The following is a 17,847-nucleotide window of genomic DNA, read 5'->3' on the forward strand; positions in this document are numbered from 1 at the left end:
CCAAGATAGTTTAAAATCACAGAGGTAATTTAAAAGGTTGTTGGAAACTGATCATCATTTTGGAAGGTCTTTGTGACTGTAAGAATTCTAAGACAAAATCTTTGCATCTGAGAAAATTAAAAATGGAGGATAATCAGAGGGTATTAAAACCTTTCCAATCTAGATTTGTGAAAATCGAAATTTTTGCTTTCAGAGTAGTTTCCTTATGATTAAATATGCCTGAAAAGTGTGAAAATAAAGTTGTTATTCGTTAAAAATCACCATTTCCTTCCTTGATGGTGTTGTCATGTTATCCTTAGATTTTCAAATAACTCCTCTGCAGGTAATCTTGCAGTGTCAGAACTAAGCAGAATTTATTTCTCACGAAAAACCATGCTTATGTTGTAATGGTTTTTATTGTGCAATATTTGTACAAAGGTTATTGTTGAAATTATATTTTGTTCCTGTTGATTACTCCAACCGTCTAATAAATAAATATTTTCTCTGGTTTGAAATTTTCATCTGTAGTCAGTGATTGGAATTTTATACCTATGTCTAATCGAATGATGCAAAATCAAGTTTATTTATACATTATTCAAGACACAGTCAGCATTTACTTCAAGTTTCATTCCCTGATTTTTTTCAAGTGAACTTTACAAACTATGTAATAGTTACGCATTTAGAATGTGCCATAGAATAAAAAAGAATGGATAGAGCAGGTACTTACCTGTGTTAATAAGTAAAATTTGACATTGGGAAAGAGAGCGATTGCAGTTTTCTGTATAAGAACAAATAAAAAAAATAATGTTGGTGCTTTTACCAGAAGCATCGCATGAGTGGAAGAAGAAAGTAATGCTATTTGCCACGCCAGAAGATAATTTCCAATGTGTTGGTTGTTCCACATAAAAGAAGATCAGAATTAAATTTTATCATCAAATCAAGCTTTAAAATCTCTTATGGTATATACCCCTTACCTGACAAGAAAACCCATCTTGTGTTAAAATTAGTATGTGGTACCTTGAGGGTAAAGGTTAGGATTTTTCCATTGTTTCACCTTCACTTAAACATTTTTGTTATGTAATAACGTAACATTTTCAATATGATAGATATCTGGATCTGAGTCGTACAGTTTAAACTGCAAGGCTTATGATATTATTGTAGCAAGTACATTGAACATTTGGAAGTTTCCTTGCTACATCAAGATCTTGTAGAATTTATGGTATTAAATACAATTAGCACATACAAGACTGATATATTTGTAAAAACCATAATAACGATGCATATCTTTATTGCCAATTTCCTTTGCCTATGCTTTGGAACCTCTTCGAATACATTTAGATTGTCTTTGGTTTTGGTAAGCTGCGGTATGAAGTTTTCTATTTTCTCTGTAAGTCCAATTGCTTTTCATAATCCTGTTGAGGCTGATTATGGGGGAATTCTAATACCAGATTTAGCCCAGTTTTCCCCGTTTGTTACTTTGAAAACCATCAGGGCTTTCTTGAGAATCATTATCATACTTAAGCAGATGTATTCATTATAGTCTTCAAACTTTTACATACTTGCCTCATATTACAGAAGTAATTAAAAATTGCATTAAACAACTGTCACAATTTCAGTCACAGTGCTTTTCGAAAATTTCTTTGCCTCAAAATTCAAGATTAGTTTCGTGTATTACTGTTATTTCAGAGAGCCAAAAATTGATGCTTCTTTCAGCTTACCTATGTAAGCATAAATCTTTGTTATTTGCTTTTTACAACAAGTTCCATTATTACGAAATGAAGACTGCAATACATATACTTACGCTTTCTTTAATCATATTACAAATACTTTTGCAAAGTTGTGACGCATGTGATGGAAAGAAAACCTACCTGACAACTGAGTGATGGTAGTAGTTAGAGTTGGAGTGGTGGTAGAAGGAGCTGAGGCTGTAGTTGATGCTTGAGTTGTAGTTGGAGCTGCTGCTGTTGTGGTTGGTGTTAGAGAAAGAGTTGTTGTGGTTAGAGTTGAGGATGTTGTGGTTTGAACTGGAGTTGATGTGGTTGGTGATGAAGTAGTTGTGGATAGTGATGGGGTTATGGTTGGCAATGGAGTTGTAGTTGCTTCAGGGGTAGATGTGGTTAATGATGGAGTTGTAGTTGCTGCAGGGGTAGATGTGGTGAGTGATGGAGTTGTTGTAGTTGCTGAAGGGGTAGATGTGGTCAGTGGTGGAGTTGTTGTAGTTGCTGCAGGGGTAGATGTGGTCAGTGGTGGAGTTGTAGTTGCTGCAGGGGTAGATGTGGTTAATGATGGAGTTGTAGTTGCTGCAGGGGTAGATGTGGTTAATGATGGAGTTGTAGTTGCTGCAGGGGTAGATGTGGTGAGTGATGGAGTTGTTGTAGTTGCTGCAGGGGTAGATGTGGTCAGTGGTGGAGTTGTTGTAGTTGCTGCAGGGGTAAATGTGGTCAGTGGTGGAGTTGTTGTAGTTGCTGCAGGGGTAGATGTGGTTAGTGGTGGAGTTGTAGTTGCTGCAGGGGTAGATGTAGTTAATGATGGAGTTGTTGTAGTTGCTGCAGGGGTAGATGTGGATAGTGATGGAGTTGTTGCAGTTGCTGCAGGGGTAGATGTGGTTAGTGATGGAGTTGTTGTAGTTGCTGCAGGGGTAGATGTGGTTAGTAATGGAGTTGTTGTAGTTGCTGCAGGGGTAGATGTGGTCAGTGGTGGAGTTGTATTTGTTGCAGGGGTAGATGTGGTTAATGATGGAGTTGCTGTAGTTGCTGCAGGAGTAGACGTGGTTGGTGATGGAGTTGTTGTAGTTGCTGCAGGGGTAGATGTGGACACAGATGGAGTTTTTGTAATTGCTGCAGGGGTAGATGTGGACAGAGATGGAGTTGTTGTAGTTGCTGCAGGGGTAGATGTGGTCAGAGATGGAGTTGTAGTTGCTGCAAGGGTAGACGTGGTTAGTGATGGAGTTGTTGTAGTTGCTGCAAAGGTAGATGTGATTAGAGATGGAGTTGTTGTAGCTTCTGCAGGGGTTGTTGTGGTTAGGGATGGAGTCGTTGCAGTTGCTGCAGGGGTAGATATGGTTAGTGATGGAGTTGTTGTAGTTGCTACAGGGGTAGATGTGGTTAGTGATGGAGTTGTAGTTGCTGCAGGGGTAGCTGGGGTTTGAGATGGAGTTGTTGCTTCTGCAGGGGTTGTTGTGGTTATAGATGGAGTGGTTGTGATTGCTGCAGGGGTAGATGTATTTAGTGATGGAGTGGTTGTAGTTGCTGCAGGTGTAGTTGTGGTTAGAGATGGAGTTGTTGTAGTTGCTACAGGGGTAGATGTGGTGAGTGATGGAGTTGTAGTAGCTTCTGCTGGGGTTGATGTGGTTAGAGATGGAGTTGTAGTTGCTGCAGGGGTAGATGTGGTTAGTGATGGAGTTGTAGTTGCTGCAGGGGTGGATGTGGTTAAAGATGGAGTTGTTGTAGCTTCTGCAGGGGTAGATGTGGTTAGAGATGGAGTTGTAGTTGCTGCAAGGGTAGATGTGGTTAGTGATGGAGTTGTTGTAGATGCTGCAGGGGTAGATGTGGTTAGAGATGGAGTTGTAGATGCTGCATGGGAAGATGTGGTTAGTGAAGCAGTTGTTGTAGTTGCTGCAGGGGTAGATGTGGTTAGTGAAGCAGTTGTTGTAGTTGCTGCAGGGGTAGATGTGGTTAGAGATGGAGTTGTAGTAGCTTCTGCAGGGGTAGTTGTGGTTAGAGATGGAGTTGTCGTAGTTGTTGCAGGGGTAAAATGTGGTTAGAGATGGAGTTGTTGTAGTTGCTGCAGGGGTAGATGTAGTTAGTGATGGAGCTGTCGTAGTTGCTGCAGGAGTAGATGAGGTTAGTGATGGAGTTGTAGTTGCTGCAGGGGTAGATGTGGTTAATGATGGAGTTGTAGTTGCTGCAGGGGTAGATGTGGTTAATGATGGAGTTGTAGTTGCTGCACTGGTAGATGTGGTTATAGATGTAGTTGTAGTTGCTGCAGGGGTAGATGTGGTTAGTGATGGAGTTGTAGTTGCTGCAGGGGTTGATGTGGTTAGAGATGGAGTTGTTGTAGTTGCTGCAGGGGTAGATGTGGTTAGAGATGGAGTTGTTGTAGTTGCTGCAAGGGTAGATGTGGTTAGTGATGGAGTTGTTGTGGTTGCTGCAGAGGTTGTTGTGGTTAGAGATGGAGTTGTAGTTGCTGCAGCAGTTGTTGTTGTTGTTGTTAGGGATGAAGTTGTCGTAGTTGCTACAGGAGTAGATGTGGTTAGTGAGGGAGTTGTAGTTGCTGCAGGGGTAGATGTGGTTAGTGATGGAGTTGTTGAAGTTGCTGCAAGGGTAGATGTGGTTAGTGATGGAGTTGTAGTTGCAGCAGGGGTTGATGTGGTTAGAGATGGAGTTGTCGTAGTTGCTGCAGGGGTTGATGTGGTTAGAGATGGAGTTGTCGTAGTTGCTGCAGGGGTAGATGTGGTTAGAGATGGAGTTGCTGCAGGGGTAGATGTGGTTAATGATGGAGTTGTTGTAGTTGCTGCAGCGGTTGTTGTGGTTAGAGATGGAGTTGTAGTTGCTGCAGCAGTTGATGTTGTTAGAGATGAAGTTGTCGTAGTTGCTACAGGAGTAGATGTGGTTAGTGATGGAGTTGTTGTAGTTGCTGCAGGGGTAGATGTGGTTAGTGATGGAGTTGTTGTAGTTTCTGTAGGGATAGATGTGGTTAGTGATGGAGTTGTTGTAGTTGCTGCAGGGGTAGTTGTGGTTAATGATGGAGTTGTTGTAGTTATTGCAGGGGTAGATGTGGTTAGTGATGGAGTTGTCGTAGTTTCTACAGGGGTAGATGTGGTTAGTGATGGAGTTGTTGTAGTTTCTGCAGGGGTAGATGTGGTCAGTGATGGAGTTGTTGTAGTTGCTGCAGGGGTAGATGTGGTTAGTGATGGAGTTGTTGTAGTTGCTGCTGGGGTAGATGTGGTTAGTGATGGAGTTGCTGTAGTTGCTGTAGGGGTAGATGTGGTTAGTGATGGAGTTGTCGTAGTTGCTGCAGGGGTAGATGTGGTTTGGGATGGAGTTGTGGTTGCTGCAGGGGTAGATGTGGTTAGTGATGGAGTTGTTGTAGTTGCTGCAGGGGTAGATGTGGTTAATGATGGAGTTGTTGTAGTTGCTGCAGGGGTAGATGTGGTTAATGATGGATTTGTAGTAGTTGCGGCAGGGGTAGATGGGTTAATGATGGATGGTTAGTGTGCAGGGGTAGATGTGGTTAATGATGGAGTTGTAGTTGCTGCAGGGTAGATGTGGTTAATGATGGAGTTGTTGTAGTGCGGCAGGGGTAGATGTGTTAGTGATGGTAGATGCAGGGGTAGATGTGGTTAATGATGGAGTTGTTGTAGTTGCTGCAGGGGTAGATGTGGTTAATGATGGAGTTGTTGTAGTTGTTGCAGGGGTAGATGTGGTTAGTGATGGAGTTGTTGTAGTTGCTGCAGGGGTAGATGTGGTTAGTGATGGAGTTGTTGTAGTTGCTGCAGGGGTAGATGTGGTTAGGGATGGAGTTGTTGTAGTTGGTGATGGAGATGTGGTTGTAGTTGCTGCAGGGGTAGATGTGGTTAACGATGGAGTTGTAGTTGCTGCAGGGGTAGATGTGGTTAGTGATGGAGTTTTCGTAGTTGCTGCAGGGGTAGATGTGGTTTGGGATGGAGTTGTTGTAGTTGCTGCAGGGGTAGATGTGGTTAGTGATGGAGTTGTCGTAGTTGCTGCAGGGGTAGATGTGGTTATTGATGGAGTTGTTGTAGTTTCTGCAGGGGTAGATGTGGTCAGTGGTGGAGTTGTCATAGTTGCTGCAGGGGTAGATGTGGTTATGGATGGAGTTGTCGTAGTTGCTGCAGGGGTAGATGTGGTTAGAGATGGAGTTGTTGTAGTTGCTGCAGGTGTAGATGTGGTTAGTGATGCAGTTGTAGTTGCTGCATAGGTAGATGTGGTTAGTGATGGATTTGTCGTAGTTGCTGCAGGGGTAGATGTGGTTAGTGATGTAGTTGTAGTTGCCACAGGGGTAGATGTGGTTAGTGATGAAGTTGTTGTAGTTTCTGCAGGGGTTGTTGTGGTTAGAGATGGAATTGTCGTAGTTGCTGCAGGGGTAGATGTGGTTAGTGATGGAGTTGTCGTAGTTTCTGCAGTCGTTGTCATAGTTGTTGATGGAGTTGTGGTAGATGCTCCTGTGAAAATAAATGGCAGATAGGGGAAAGGAGACCTTCATTGCTGTTTTGATTTTTATATTTCCCCCGAAATTTACTAATTTTTATATAATTGGTGCTTTCATAAAATATAAACTGTAATTTGAATGAAATTCGGCCAGTTTATGGATGAAGGGTAAATTTAGAATGAGTCAAGCTAAAATTATGCTAACATTGCCCTTAATCAAATTTAGACATTATTTGTTTTAAGTAATTTATCTTTCTTCCTCAACCTTAATGTTTTTCTTGGTAAATTCCTTTTTATTTTAACAGAGGTATTTAATGAAAAAATTACAGAACTGATTGATCTTTATTAAAGTGAAAAAAGAGCTTTGTAGCAAATTTCTGACTTTTCCAAGTACTGGTTATTTGAGAAGAAGTAAAATTTTATTCCTCAAATAATTTAGGACATATTTAGACACCTTTTTTATTTATATTTCACTCATATTTTGGGGATTGTAAGTACCCTGCTGATCAGACAGTGTACTGGGACAGCTGAAATAGATTACTTTGCTTTTGTTCTGCCATAAGATCTTTGTATAGACGCTTGTAAGAAATGAGTGATGATAATACGTGTGGGGCCACTGCTAGTCTCTACTGACATTCAGAAAGCTACACAATTACAAACATACATTACTTCATACTATTTTCTGTTACCTAGACATTCTTGCTTATGTTCTTGCCCCTGTCTGGACGTATTGCCAGAATAGGCAGGAAACAGAGCTTTGTACATTGTTTTTTTCTTTGTTTTTGCCAGAATTTGACCAGTACATTTAGGTCTAACAAACTCTGAAACAGACATTTTTTATTATTAATTTTGACAAAATGATCAGTAGGTGTTTCACACTGCATTACAAGGCCTTTCTGGGTGTCTTTTCAAGGGCAGAACCCATGCGGATTCACTTGGGACACATCCTATGACCTGGGACATGTGGTCCCCAGAACCTCTGTAAAATTGGAAACTATAGGAAAATTACTTTTGAAAGACAATTTTTAAGAAAGCCTCAAAGGAAATGTGTTAGGAAATGCTCTGGAAGATACATTAATAACTTAGTTATTTTGAGATTTATTCTTGATTTCTAACTCTTGGGTGAAACCATTCCTTGAGGTTGATTTATATGTATGAGATACAGATGCATTATTTATTATTTACACTGTTGAATTAAAATTTCGAAATGAACTATTTCTGTCAATAGTTTTTTTACTTTTTTTTGTAGGCTAAGAATTTATAATTTCTTTACCTGTTGACGCTTGTCCTTCCAGTTCTTTGACGAGTTCAGATATCGTGGAGGTAGCGTTGTCGATTTTGGCTGCCAAAGACTCATCTGTAATATTAGCGATTTCTCCACTCTCCAACTTCACAACTACCTCTGAGAGCAAGTTAGTCATGCATTGAGCCTCGTCAGGTGAAGTGCTTGTTTGTGCATTGAGGAAGTAATCAGCTAAAGTGTTGATGACCTCTGCAATGGAGCCTGTGACTGAATCTTGCACACCACAGTATGGTGATATTGTCAGGTTTCCAGAAACTGATGTATCTATGTTGTACGTCAAGGCATTCCTTTTATGCCTCTTCCCTGATTGGCCTCTCAGTCTCGCAGACAACCTCCGTAATAGGTCTAAGACTCTCCTCAAAATTGTGAGCAGCCTCTGTGCATCTGGAAACCAAATGGAGGCAAAAGCAATTAAGTGGAGGAGTCAGTCGATGAACTGGTTCATTTCCAAAGCACTGGAGCTACTGAGCCAAAAGTCTGCATAGACAAAAGTTTTAGATATGCTGAAGATTAGCTTATACGTTTATTTGTTTTAAACTCATCTGAGCTTTTTTTATTGCTTGGTGACTCCGAAATGGGACTTTAAAATATAATATTTGTTTTTGAGATAGGTGAATACTGTAAAATATATGGGTAGTTTGGTGGAGCTGATAAAGTAAGTAAACTTTCTAGATATCAGCAATGGGCTCCAGGTGTAGTAAATCTGGGAAACAAGCAATTACTCTTCATAATTATTTTTTGGTTAAGATTCTTTCTTTTAAATCCATTTAGTACAACTTGGGTCCTCTTCAACAACATATTTTTTGACATCTGGACACTAAGGTAATTTAAAATCACAAAGATGATTTAAAAGGGTGTTGGAAAGTGACCATTTTGCAAGGTCATTGTGACCATAAATTCTAAGACAAAATCTCTCTGTTTGAGAATATCAAAGAAATGGAGGATAATCAGAGGGCATTAAAACCTTTCCAATCTAGATTTGAGAAAATTGAAATGTTCGCAGTTAGAGTAGTTTCCTTATGATTAAATGTAGCTGAAGTGTGTGAAAATAAAGTTGTTAATTTTTAAAGATTACAATCTCTTTCTGTGATGAAATTGTTATTATGTTGTCTTTAGATTTTCAAATAACTCCACTGCAGGTGAAATTGTAGTGTCAGAACTTAGCAGAACTTAGTTCGCACAAGAAACCATGCTTATGTTGTAATAGTTTTTCATCGTATAATTAACCTTTGCAAAGGGTATTGGAGAAATTATATTTTGTTCCTGTTGATTATACTAACCATCTAATCAGTAAAAGTTTCCTGTAGTTTAAAATCTTCACCTGAAGTCAGTGATTGGAATTTTGTGATTATGTCTAATGAGATGATGGAAAATGCAATTTATTTAAAAATTATTCATGACAAGGTTTATTCTCTTAGTTTTTTCAAGTGAAGTATACAAACTGTGTAACTGTTATGTTTTTAGAATGTGCCATAGAATAAAAAAAAAGAATAGGTACAGCAGGTGCTTACCTGTGCTAATAAGTAAAATTTGACATTAGGAAAGAGGGTGATTGCAGTTTTCTGTATATGAACAAATAAATAAAAAATAATAATGTTGGTGCTTTCACTATAAATTACTTAGTAGTGGACAGAGGAAGTAATGATATTTTTCATACCAAATGATAATTTTTGATGAGTCAGTTTCTCCATTTAAAATAAAATGAGAAGAATTACATTTAATAATTTTCAAATTAAGGTGCAAAATCTCTATGGTATATACCCTTTACCTGTCAAGAACCCCAACTTGTGTTAAAGGCAATAGGATGTACTTTGATGGTTAAAGTCAGCATTTTTCCATTTTTATTTTTCACTTAGATACTTTTATGTCCTTACGTAATAACATAATATTTTTATTGCGACAGATATCTGCATTCCAATAGTAGTTTAAACTTCGAAGGTCATGATATTATTTTAGTAGGCACATTAAAATTTTAGAAGTTTTCTTGATATTTTAATCTCTTGTAGAATGTATGTTATTAAATACAGTTAGCACATATAAGACACACACAAACACACGTACATTCACATACATTTATATATATATGTATATTATATATATATATATATATATATATATATATATATATATATATATATATATATATATATATATATATATATATACATATACATATACAGTATATATACTGTATATATATCAAACGATGCATATCTTTATTGCCACTTTGTTTTGCCTATGTCTTGGAACCTCTGCCGAATCCATTTAGATTGTCTTTGGTTTTGGTAAGCTACGGTATGAAGTTTTCTATTATCTCTGTAAGATCCAGTTGGTTTTCATAATCCTATAGAAACTGATTATGGTGGAATTCTAATGCGAGATTTAGCCCAGTTTTCCCTGTCTGTTACTTTGAAAATGATCAGGCCTTTATTGAGAAACATTATCTTACTTAGGCAGATGTATTCATTTACAGTGTTGAATTTTTTGCACGCGCTTGCCTCATTATTACAGAAGTAATTAAAAAAATGCGTTAAACAATTGTCACAATTTCAGTTACAGTGCTTTTCGAAAATTTCTTTGCCTCAAAATTCAAGATTAGTTTCGTGTATTACTGTTTATTCCAGAGAGCAAAAAATTGATACTTCTTTCAGCTTACCTATGTAAGCATAAATCTGTTTTATTTGCTTTTTACAACAAGTTCCATTATTACGAAATGGAGACTGAAATACATATACTTACGCTTTCTTTAATCATATTACAAATACTTTTGCAAAGTTGTGATGCGTGTGATGGAAAGAAAACCTACCTGACAACTGAGTGATGGTAGTAGTTAGAGTTGGAGTGGTGGTAGAAGGAGCTGAGACTGTAGTTGATGCTTGAGTTGTAGTTGGAGCTGCTGCTGTTGTGATTGGTGTTAGAGAAAGAGTTGTTGTGGTTAGAGTTGAGGATGTTGTGGTTTGAACTGGAGTTGATGTGGTTGGTGACGAAGTAGCTGTGGATAGTGATGGGGTTATGGTTGGCAATGGAGTTGTAGTTACTGCAGGAGTAGATATGTTTAGAGATGGAGTTGTCGTTGTTGCTACAGGGGTAGATGTGGTTAATGATGAGGTTGTTGTAGTTGCTGCAGGGGTAGATGTGGTTATTGGTGGAGTTGTAGTTGCTGCAGGGGTAGATGTAGTCAGTGATGGAGTTGTTGTAGTTGCTGCAGGGGTATATGTGGTTAGTGATGGAGTTGTTGCAGTTGCTGCAGTGGTAGATATGGTTACTGATGGAGTTGTTGTAGTTGCTGCAGGGGTAAATGTGGTCAGTGGTGGAGTTGTTGTAGTTGCTGCAGGGGTAGATGTGGTCAGTGGTGGAGTTGTTGTAGTTGCTGCAGGGGTAAATGTGGTCAGTGGTGGAGTTGTTGTAGTTGGTGCAGGGGTAGATGTGGTCAGTGGTGGAGTTGTTGTAGTTGCTGCGGGGGTAAATGTGGTCAGTGGTGGAGTTGTTGTAGTTGCTGCAGAGGTAAATGTGGTCAGTGGTGGAGTTGTTGTAGTTGCTGCAGGGGTAGATGTGGTCAGTGGTGGAGTTGTTGTAGTTGCTGCAGAGGTAGATGTGGTCAGTGGTGGAGTTGTTGTAGTTGCTGCATGGGCAGATATGGTTAGTGGTGGAGTTATAGTTGCAGCAGAGGTAGATGTGGTCAGTGGTGGAGTTGTTGTAGTTGCTGCAGGGGTAGATGTGGTCAGTGGTGGAGTTGTTGTAGTTGCTGCAGGGATAGATGTGGTCAGTGGTGGAGTTGTTGTAGTTGCTGCAATGGTAGATGTGGTTAGTGGTGGAGTTGTAGTTGCTGCAGGGGTAGATGTAGTTAATGATGGAGTTGTTGTAGTTGCTGCAGGGGGAGATGTGGATAGTGAGGGAGTTGTTGCAGTTGCTGCAGGGGTAGATGTGGTTAGTGATGGAGTTGTTGTAGTTGCCGCAGGGGTAGATGTGGTCAGTGGTTGAGTTGTATTTGTTGCAGGGGTAGATATGGTTAGTGATGGAGTTGTTGTAGTTGCTGCAGGGGTAGACGTGGTTGGTGATGAAGTTGTTGTAGTTGCTGCAGGGGTAGATGTGGACAGAGATAGAGTTGTTGTAGTTGCTGCAGGGTAGATGGGACAGAGATAGAGTTGTGGTTATAGATGTGGTTAGTGATGGAGTGGTTGTGATTGCTGCAGGGGTAGATGTGGTCAGTGATGGAGTTGTAGTTGCTGGAAGGGAAGACGTGGTTAGTGATGGAGTTGTTGTAGTTGCTGCAAAGGTAGATGTGATCAGAGATGGAGTTGTTGTAGCTTCTGCAGGGGTTGTTGTGGTTAGAGATGGAGTCGTTGTAGTTGCTGCAGGGGTAGATGTGGTTGGTGATGGAGTTGTTGTAGTTGCTACAGGGGTAGATGTGGTTAGTGATGGAGTTGTTGTTGCTGCAGGGGTAGCTGCGGTTTGAGATGGAGTTGTTGCTTCTGCAGGGGTTGTTGTGGTTATAGATGGAGTGGTTGTGATTGCTGCAGGGGTAGATGTATTTAGTGATGGAGTTGTTGTAGTTGCTGCAGGGGTAGTTGTGGTTAAAGATGGAGTTGTTGTAGTTGCTACAGGATTAGATGTGGTGAGTGATGGAGTTGTTGTAGTTGCTGCAAGGGTAGATGTGGTTAGAGATGGAGTTGTAGTAGCTTCTGCTGGGGTTGATGTGGTTAGAGATGGAGTTGTTGTAGTTGCTGCAGGGGTAGATGTGGTTATAGATGTAGTTGTAGTTGCTGCAGTGGTAGATGTGGTTAGTGATGGAGTTGTTGTAGTTGCTGCAGGGGTGGATGTGGTTAGAGATGGAGTTGTCGTAGCTTCTGCAGGGGTAGATGTGGTTAGAGATGGAGTTGTAGTTGCTGTAGGGGTGAATGTGGTTAGTGATGGAGTTGTTGTAGATGCTGCAGGGGTAGATGTGGTTAGAGGGGTAGATGTGGTTAGGGAAGATGGAGTTGTTGTAGTTGCTGCAGGGGAAGATGTGGTTGTGGTTAGAGATGGTGAGTAGCAGTTGTTGATGGAGTTGCTGCAGCGGGGTAGATGATGGTTGTTGTAGTTGCTGCAGGGGTAGATGTGTTAGTGATGGAGTTGTTGTTGCTGTAGGGGTAGATGTGGTTAGTGATGAAGCTGTGGTAGTTGCTGCAGGAGTAGATGAGGTTAGTGATGGAATTGTCGTAGTTGCTGCAGGGGTAGATGTGGTTAGAGATGGAGTTGTCGTAGTTGCTGCAGGGGTAGATGTGGTTAGAGATAGAGTTGTTGTAGTTGCTGCAGGGGTAGATGTGGTTAATGATGGAGTTGTTGTAGTTGCTGCAGGGGTAGATGTGGTTAGTGATGCAGGGGGATGTGGTTGTGATGGAGCTGTTGTAGTGCTGCAGGGGTAGATGTGGTTAGTGATGGATGTAATTGCTGCAGTGGTTGTTGTGGTTAGAGATGGAGTTGTAGTTGCTGCAGCGGTTGTTGTTGTTAGAGATGTTAGGTTACAGGAGCAGATGTAGTTGTGATGGAGTTGTTGTCGTTGCTGCGGGGGTAGATGTGGTTAGTGATGGAGTTGTTGTAGTTGCTGCAGGGATAGATGTGGTTAGTGATGGAGTTGTTTTAGTTGCTGCAGGGTAGATGTGGTTAGAGATGGAGTTGTTGTAGTTGCTGCAGGGGTAGATGTGGTTAGTGATGATGTTGTGGAGTTAAAGATGGAGTAGTTTGCAGCAGTTGATGCAGTTGGGCAGGGTAGATGTGGTTAGTGATGGAGTTGTTGTAGTTGCTGCAGGGTAGATGTGGTTAGTGATGGAGTTGTTGTAGTTTCTGCTGTAGAGGTTAGTGAGATGTGGTTAGATGTGGTTAGTGATGGAGTTGTTGTAGTTGCTAGATGGGGTAGTGATGTGGTTAGCAGGGGAGGAGTTAGATGTGGTTAGTGATGGGGTTGTTGTAGTTGCGGTAGGGGTAGAGTGGTTAGTGATGGGGTTGCTGTTGCAGTGGTAGATGTGGTTAATGATGGAGTTGTTGTAGTTGCTGCAGGGTAGATGTGGTTAGTGATGGAGTTGTTGTAGTTGCTGCAGGGTAGATGTGGTTAGTGATGGAGTTGTTGTAGTTTCTGCAGCGGAGTTGGTTAGTGATGGAGTTGTTGTGGTTGCTGCAGGGGTAGATGTGGTTAATGATGGAGTTGTTGTAGTTGCTGCGGGGGTAGATGTGGTTAGTGATGGGGTTGTTGTAGTTGCGGTAGGGGTAGATGTGGTTAGTGATGGGGGTGTTGTAGTTGCTGCAGTGGTAGATGTGGTTAATGATGGAGTTGTTGTAGTTGCTGCAGGGGTAGATGTGGTTAGTGATGGAGTTGTTGTAGTTGCTGCAGGGGTAGATGTGGTTAGTGATGGAGTTGTTGTAGTTGCTGCAGGAGTGAGATGTAGGGTAGATGTGGTTAGTGATGGAGTTGTTGTGGTTGCTGCAGGGGTAGATGTGGATGATGGTTAGATGATGGTTAGTGATGGGGTTGTTGTAGTTGCTGCAGGGGTAGATGTGGTTAGTGATGGAGTTGTTGTAGTTGCTGCAGGGGTAGATGTGGTTAGTGATGGAGTTGTTGTAGTTTCTGCAGGGGTAGATGTGGTTAGTGATGGAGTTGGTTGCTGCAGGGTAGATGGATGATGGAGTTGTTGTGGTTGCTGATGGGGTAGATGGTTAGTGATGGGGTTGTTGTAGTTGCTGCAGGGGTAGATGTGGTTAGTGATGGGGGTGTTAGATGGTTAGAGTTGATGTGGTTGGATGGAGTTGTTGCTACAGGGGTAGATGTGGTTAGTGATGGAGTTGTTGTAGTTGCTGCAGGGGGGATGTGGTTGTGATGGAGTTGTTGTAGTTGCTGCAGGGGTAGATGTGGTTAGTGATGGAGTTGTTGTAGTTGCTGCAGGGGTAGATGTGGTTAGTGATGGAGTTGTTGTAGTTGCTGCAGGGGTAGATGTGGTTAGTGATGGAGTTGTTGTAGTTGCTGCAGGGGTAGATGTGGTTAGTGATGGAGTTGTAGTTGCTGTAGGGGTAGATGTGGTTAGTGATGGAGTTGTTGTAGTTGCTGCAGGGGTAGATGTGGTTAGTGATGGAGTTGTTGTAGTTGCTGCAGGGGTAGATGTGGTTAGTGATGGAGTTGTTGTAGTTGCTGGGGTAGATGTGGTTAGTGATGGAGTTGTAGATGTAGGGTAGATGTGGTTAGTGATGGGGGTGTTGTAGTTGCTGCAGTGGTAGATGTGGTTAATGATGGAGTTGTTGTAGTTGCTGCAGGGGTAGATGTGGTTAGTGATGGAGTTGTTGTAGTTGCTGCAGGGGTAGATGTGGTTAGTGATGGAGTTGTTGTAGTTGCTGCAGTAGATGGGTTAGTGGTTAGTGATGGGGTTGTTGTAGTTGCTGCAGGGGTAGATGGTTAGTGATGGAGTTGTTGTAGTTGCTGCAGGGGTAGATGTGGTTAGTGATGGAGTTGTTGTAGTTGCTGCAGGGGTAGATGTGGTTAGTGATGGAGTTGTTGTAGTTGCTGCAGGGGTAGATGTGGTTAGTGATGGAGTTGTTGTAGTTGCTGCAGGGGTAGATGTAGTTAGTGATGGAGTTGTTGTAGTTGCTGCAGGGGTAGATATGGTTAGTGATGGAGTTGTTGTAGTTGCTGCAGAGGTAGATGTGGTTAGTGATGGAGTTGTTGTAGTTGCTGCAGGGGTAGATGTGGTTAGTGATGGAGTTGTTGTAGTTGCTGCAGGGGTAGATGGTTAGTGATGGAGTTGTTGTTGCAGGGGTAGATGTGGTTAGTGATGGAGTTGTTGTAGTTGCTGCAGCGGTAGATGTGGTTAGGGATGGAGTTGTTGTAGTTGCTGCAAGGGTAGATATGGTTAGTGATGGAGTTGTCGTAGTTGCTGCAGGGGTAGATATGGTTAATGATGGAGTTGTTGTAGTTGCTGCAGAGGTAGATGTGGTTAGTGATGGAGTTGTCATAGTTGCTGCAGGGGTAGATATGGTTAATGATGGAGTTGTTGTTGGTGCAGTAGGGGTAGATGTAGTTAGAGATGTAGTTGTAGTTGCTGCAGGGGTAGATGTGGTGAGTGATGGAGTTGTTGTGGTTGCTGCAGGGGTAGATGTGGTTAGGGATGAAGTTGTAGTCGCTGCGGGGGTAGATGTTGTTAGAGATGGAGTTGTCGTAGTTGCTGCAGGGGTAGATGTGGTTAGTGATGTAGTTGTAGTTGCTGCAGAGGTAGATGTGGTTAGTGATGGATTTGTCGTAGTTGCTGCAGGGGTAGATGTGGTTAGTGATGTAGTTGTAGTTGCCACAGGGGGAGATGTGGTTAGTGATGGAGTTGTTGTGGTCTCTGCAGGGGTTGTTGTGGTTAGAGATGGAATTGTCGTAGTTGCTGCAGGGGTAGATGTGGTTAGTGATGTAGTTGTAGTTGCCACAGGGGGAGATGTGGTTAGTGATGGAGTTGTTGTAGTTTCTGCAGGGGTTGTTGTGGTTAGAGATGGAATTGTCGTAGTTGCTGCAGGGGTAGATGTGGTTAGTGATGGAGTTGTCGTAGTTTCTGCAGTCGTTGTCATAGTTGTTGATGGAGTTGTGGTAGATGCTCCTGTGAAAATAAATGGCAGATAGGGGAAAGGAGACCTTTATTGCTTTTTTGATTTTTATATATCCCCAGAAATTTACTAATTTTTATATAATTGGTGCTTCCATAAAATATAAACTGTAATTTGAATGACCTTCAGCCGGTTTATGGATGAAGGGTAAATTTAGACTGAGTCGACCTAAAATTATGCTAACATTGCCCTTAATCAAATTTAGACATTATTTATTTTAAGTTTTTAAGTATTTTACCTTTCTGCCTCAACCTTGATGTTTTTCTTGGTAAATTCCTTTTCATTTTAAGAGAAGTACTTAAGGAAAAAATTACAGAACTGATTGATCTTTATGAAAGTGAAAAAAGGAGCTTTGTAGCAAATTTCTGAATTTTGCAAGTACTGGTTATTTGAGAAGTAGTAAAGTTTTATTTCTCAAATAATTTAGGAAATATTCAGACACCTTTTTGATTTATATTTGACTCATATTTTGGGGATTGTTAATACCCTGCTGATCAGACAGTGTACTGGGACAGCTGAAATAGATTACTTTGCTTTTGTTCTGCCATAAGGTCTTTGTATAGACAATTGTAAGAAATGAGTGATGATAATACGTGTGGGGCCACTGCTCTTCTCTACTGACATTCAGAAAGCTACACAATTACAAACATACATTACTTCATACTATTTTCTGTTACCTAGACATTCTTGCTTATGTTCTTGCCTCTGTCTGGACGTATTGCCAGAATAGGCAGGAAACAGAGCTTTGTATATTGTTTTTTGTTTTGTTTTTGCCAGGATTTGACTAATACACTTAGTTCTAACAGACTCTGAAGCAGACATTATTTTATTATTAATTTTTGGCAAAATGATCAGTAGGTATTTCACACTGCATTGGAAGGCCTGTCTGGGTGTCTTTTCAAGGGCAGAACCCATGCGGATTCACTTGGGACACATCCTATGACCTGGGACATGTGGTCCCCAGAACCTCTGTAAAATTGGAAACTATAGAAAAATTACTTTTGAATGATAATTTTTAAGAAAGCCTCAAAGGAAATGTGTTAGGAAATGCTCTGGAAGATATATTAATAACTTAGTTATTTTGATATTTATTCTTGATTTCTAACTCTTGGGTGAAACCATTCCTTGAGGTTGATTTATATGTATGGGATACAGATGCATTAATTATTATTTACACTGTTGAATTAAAATTTCGAAGTGAACTATTTCTGTCAATAGTTTGTTTACTCTTTTTTGTACGCTAAGAATTTATAATTTCTTTACCTGTTGACGCTTGTCCTTCCAGTTCTTTGACAAGTCCAGATATCGTGGAGGTAGCGTTGTCGATTTTGGCTGCCAAAGACTCATCTGTAATATTAGCTATTTCTCCACTCTCCAACTTCACAACTACTTCTGAGAGCAAGTTAGTCATGCATTGCACCTCGTCAGGTGAAGTGCTTGTTTGTGCATTGATGAAGTAATCAACTAAAGTGCTGATGACCTCTGCAATGGAGCCTGTGACAGAATCTTGCACACCACAGTATGGTGATATTGTCAGGTTTCCAGAAACTGATGTATCTATGTTGTACGTCAAGGCATTCCTTTTACGTCTCTTCCCTGATTGGCCTCTCAGTCTCGCAGCCAATCTCCCTAAGAGGCCTAAGGCTCTCCTCAAAATTGTGAGCAGCCTTTGTGCATCTGGAAACCAAATGGAGGCAAAAGCAATTAAGTGGAGGAGTCAGTTGATGAACTGGTTCATTTCCAAAGAATTGGAGCTACTGAGCCAAAAGTCTGCTTAGACAAAGTTTTAGA

The 17,847-nt window shown here is 41.0% G+C and overlaps 3 protein-coding genes and 1 long non-coding RNA gene across 4 annotated transcripts in view; all 4 read left to right on the forward strand.

The window, feature by feature from the left end:
* The window catches only part of LOC136826257 (uncharacterized), a 32,861-nt gene extending 23,816 nt beyond the window's left edge, over positions 1-9,045 (forward strand). The window contains exon 2 of the long non-coding RNA XR_010849566.1: positions 7,442-9,045. This is a non-coding gene — a long non-coding RNA (uncharacterized lncRNA). The remainder of the gene's footprint in view (positions 1-7,441) is intronic.
* A 1,416-nt stretch (positions 9,046-10,461) lies between these two features.
* LOC136826349 (SUMO-interacting motif-containing protein 1-like) lies at positions 10,462-11,430 on the forward strand. Its single transcript, XM_067083603.1, has one exon. It carries the CDS (start codon positions 10,462-10,464, stop codon positions 11,428-11,430), a length of 969 nt encoding a protein of 322 aa, XP_066939704.1.
* A 24-nt stretch (positions 11,431-11,454) lies between these two features.
* Positions 11,455-13,935, forward strand: LOC136826350 (uncharacterized). Its single transcript, XM_067083604.1, has 7 exons — positions 11,455-11,532; positions 11,573-11,822; positions 11,928-12,473; positions 12,577-12,713; positions 12,925-13,082; positions 13,238-13,377; positions 13,568-13,935. Exons 1-7 carry the CDS (start codon positions 11,455-11,457, stop codon positions 13,933-13,935), a joined length of 1,677 nt encoding a protein of 558 aa, XP_066939705.1.
* Positions 13,936-15,199: 1,264 nt separating this feature from the next.
* LOC136826351 (uncharacterized) lies at positions 15,200-16,072 on the forward strand. The gene has a single exon (XM_067083606.1). It carries the CDS (start codon positions 15,200-15,202, stop codon positions 16,070-16,072), a length of 873 nt encoding a protein of 290 aa, XP_066939707.1.
* The last annotated feature ends 1,775 nt before the right edge of the window (positions 16,073-17,847 follow it).

The sequence above is a fragment of the Macrobrachium rosenbergii genome, chromosome 40 (assembly GCF_040412425.1).
Source record: "Macrobrachium rosenbergii isolate ZJJX-2024 chromosome 40, ASM4041242v1, whole genome shotgun sequence".
NCBI classification, from domain to species: Eukaryota; Metazoa; Arthropoda; class Malacostraca; order Decapoda; family Palaemonidae; genus Macrobrachium; species Macrobrachium rosenbergii.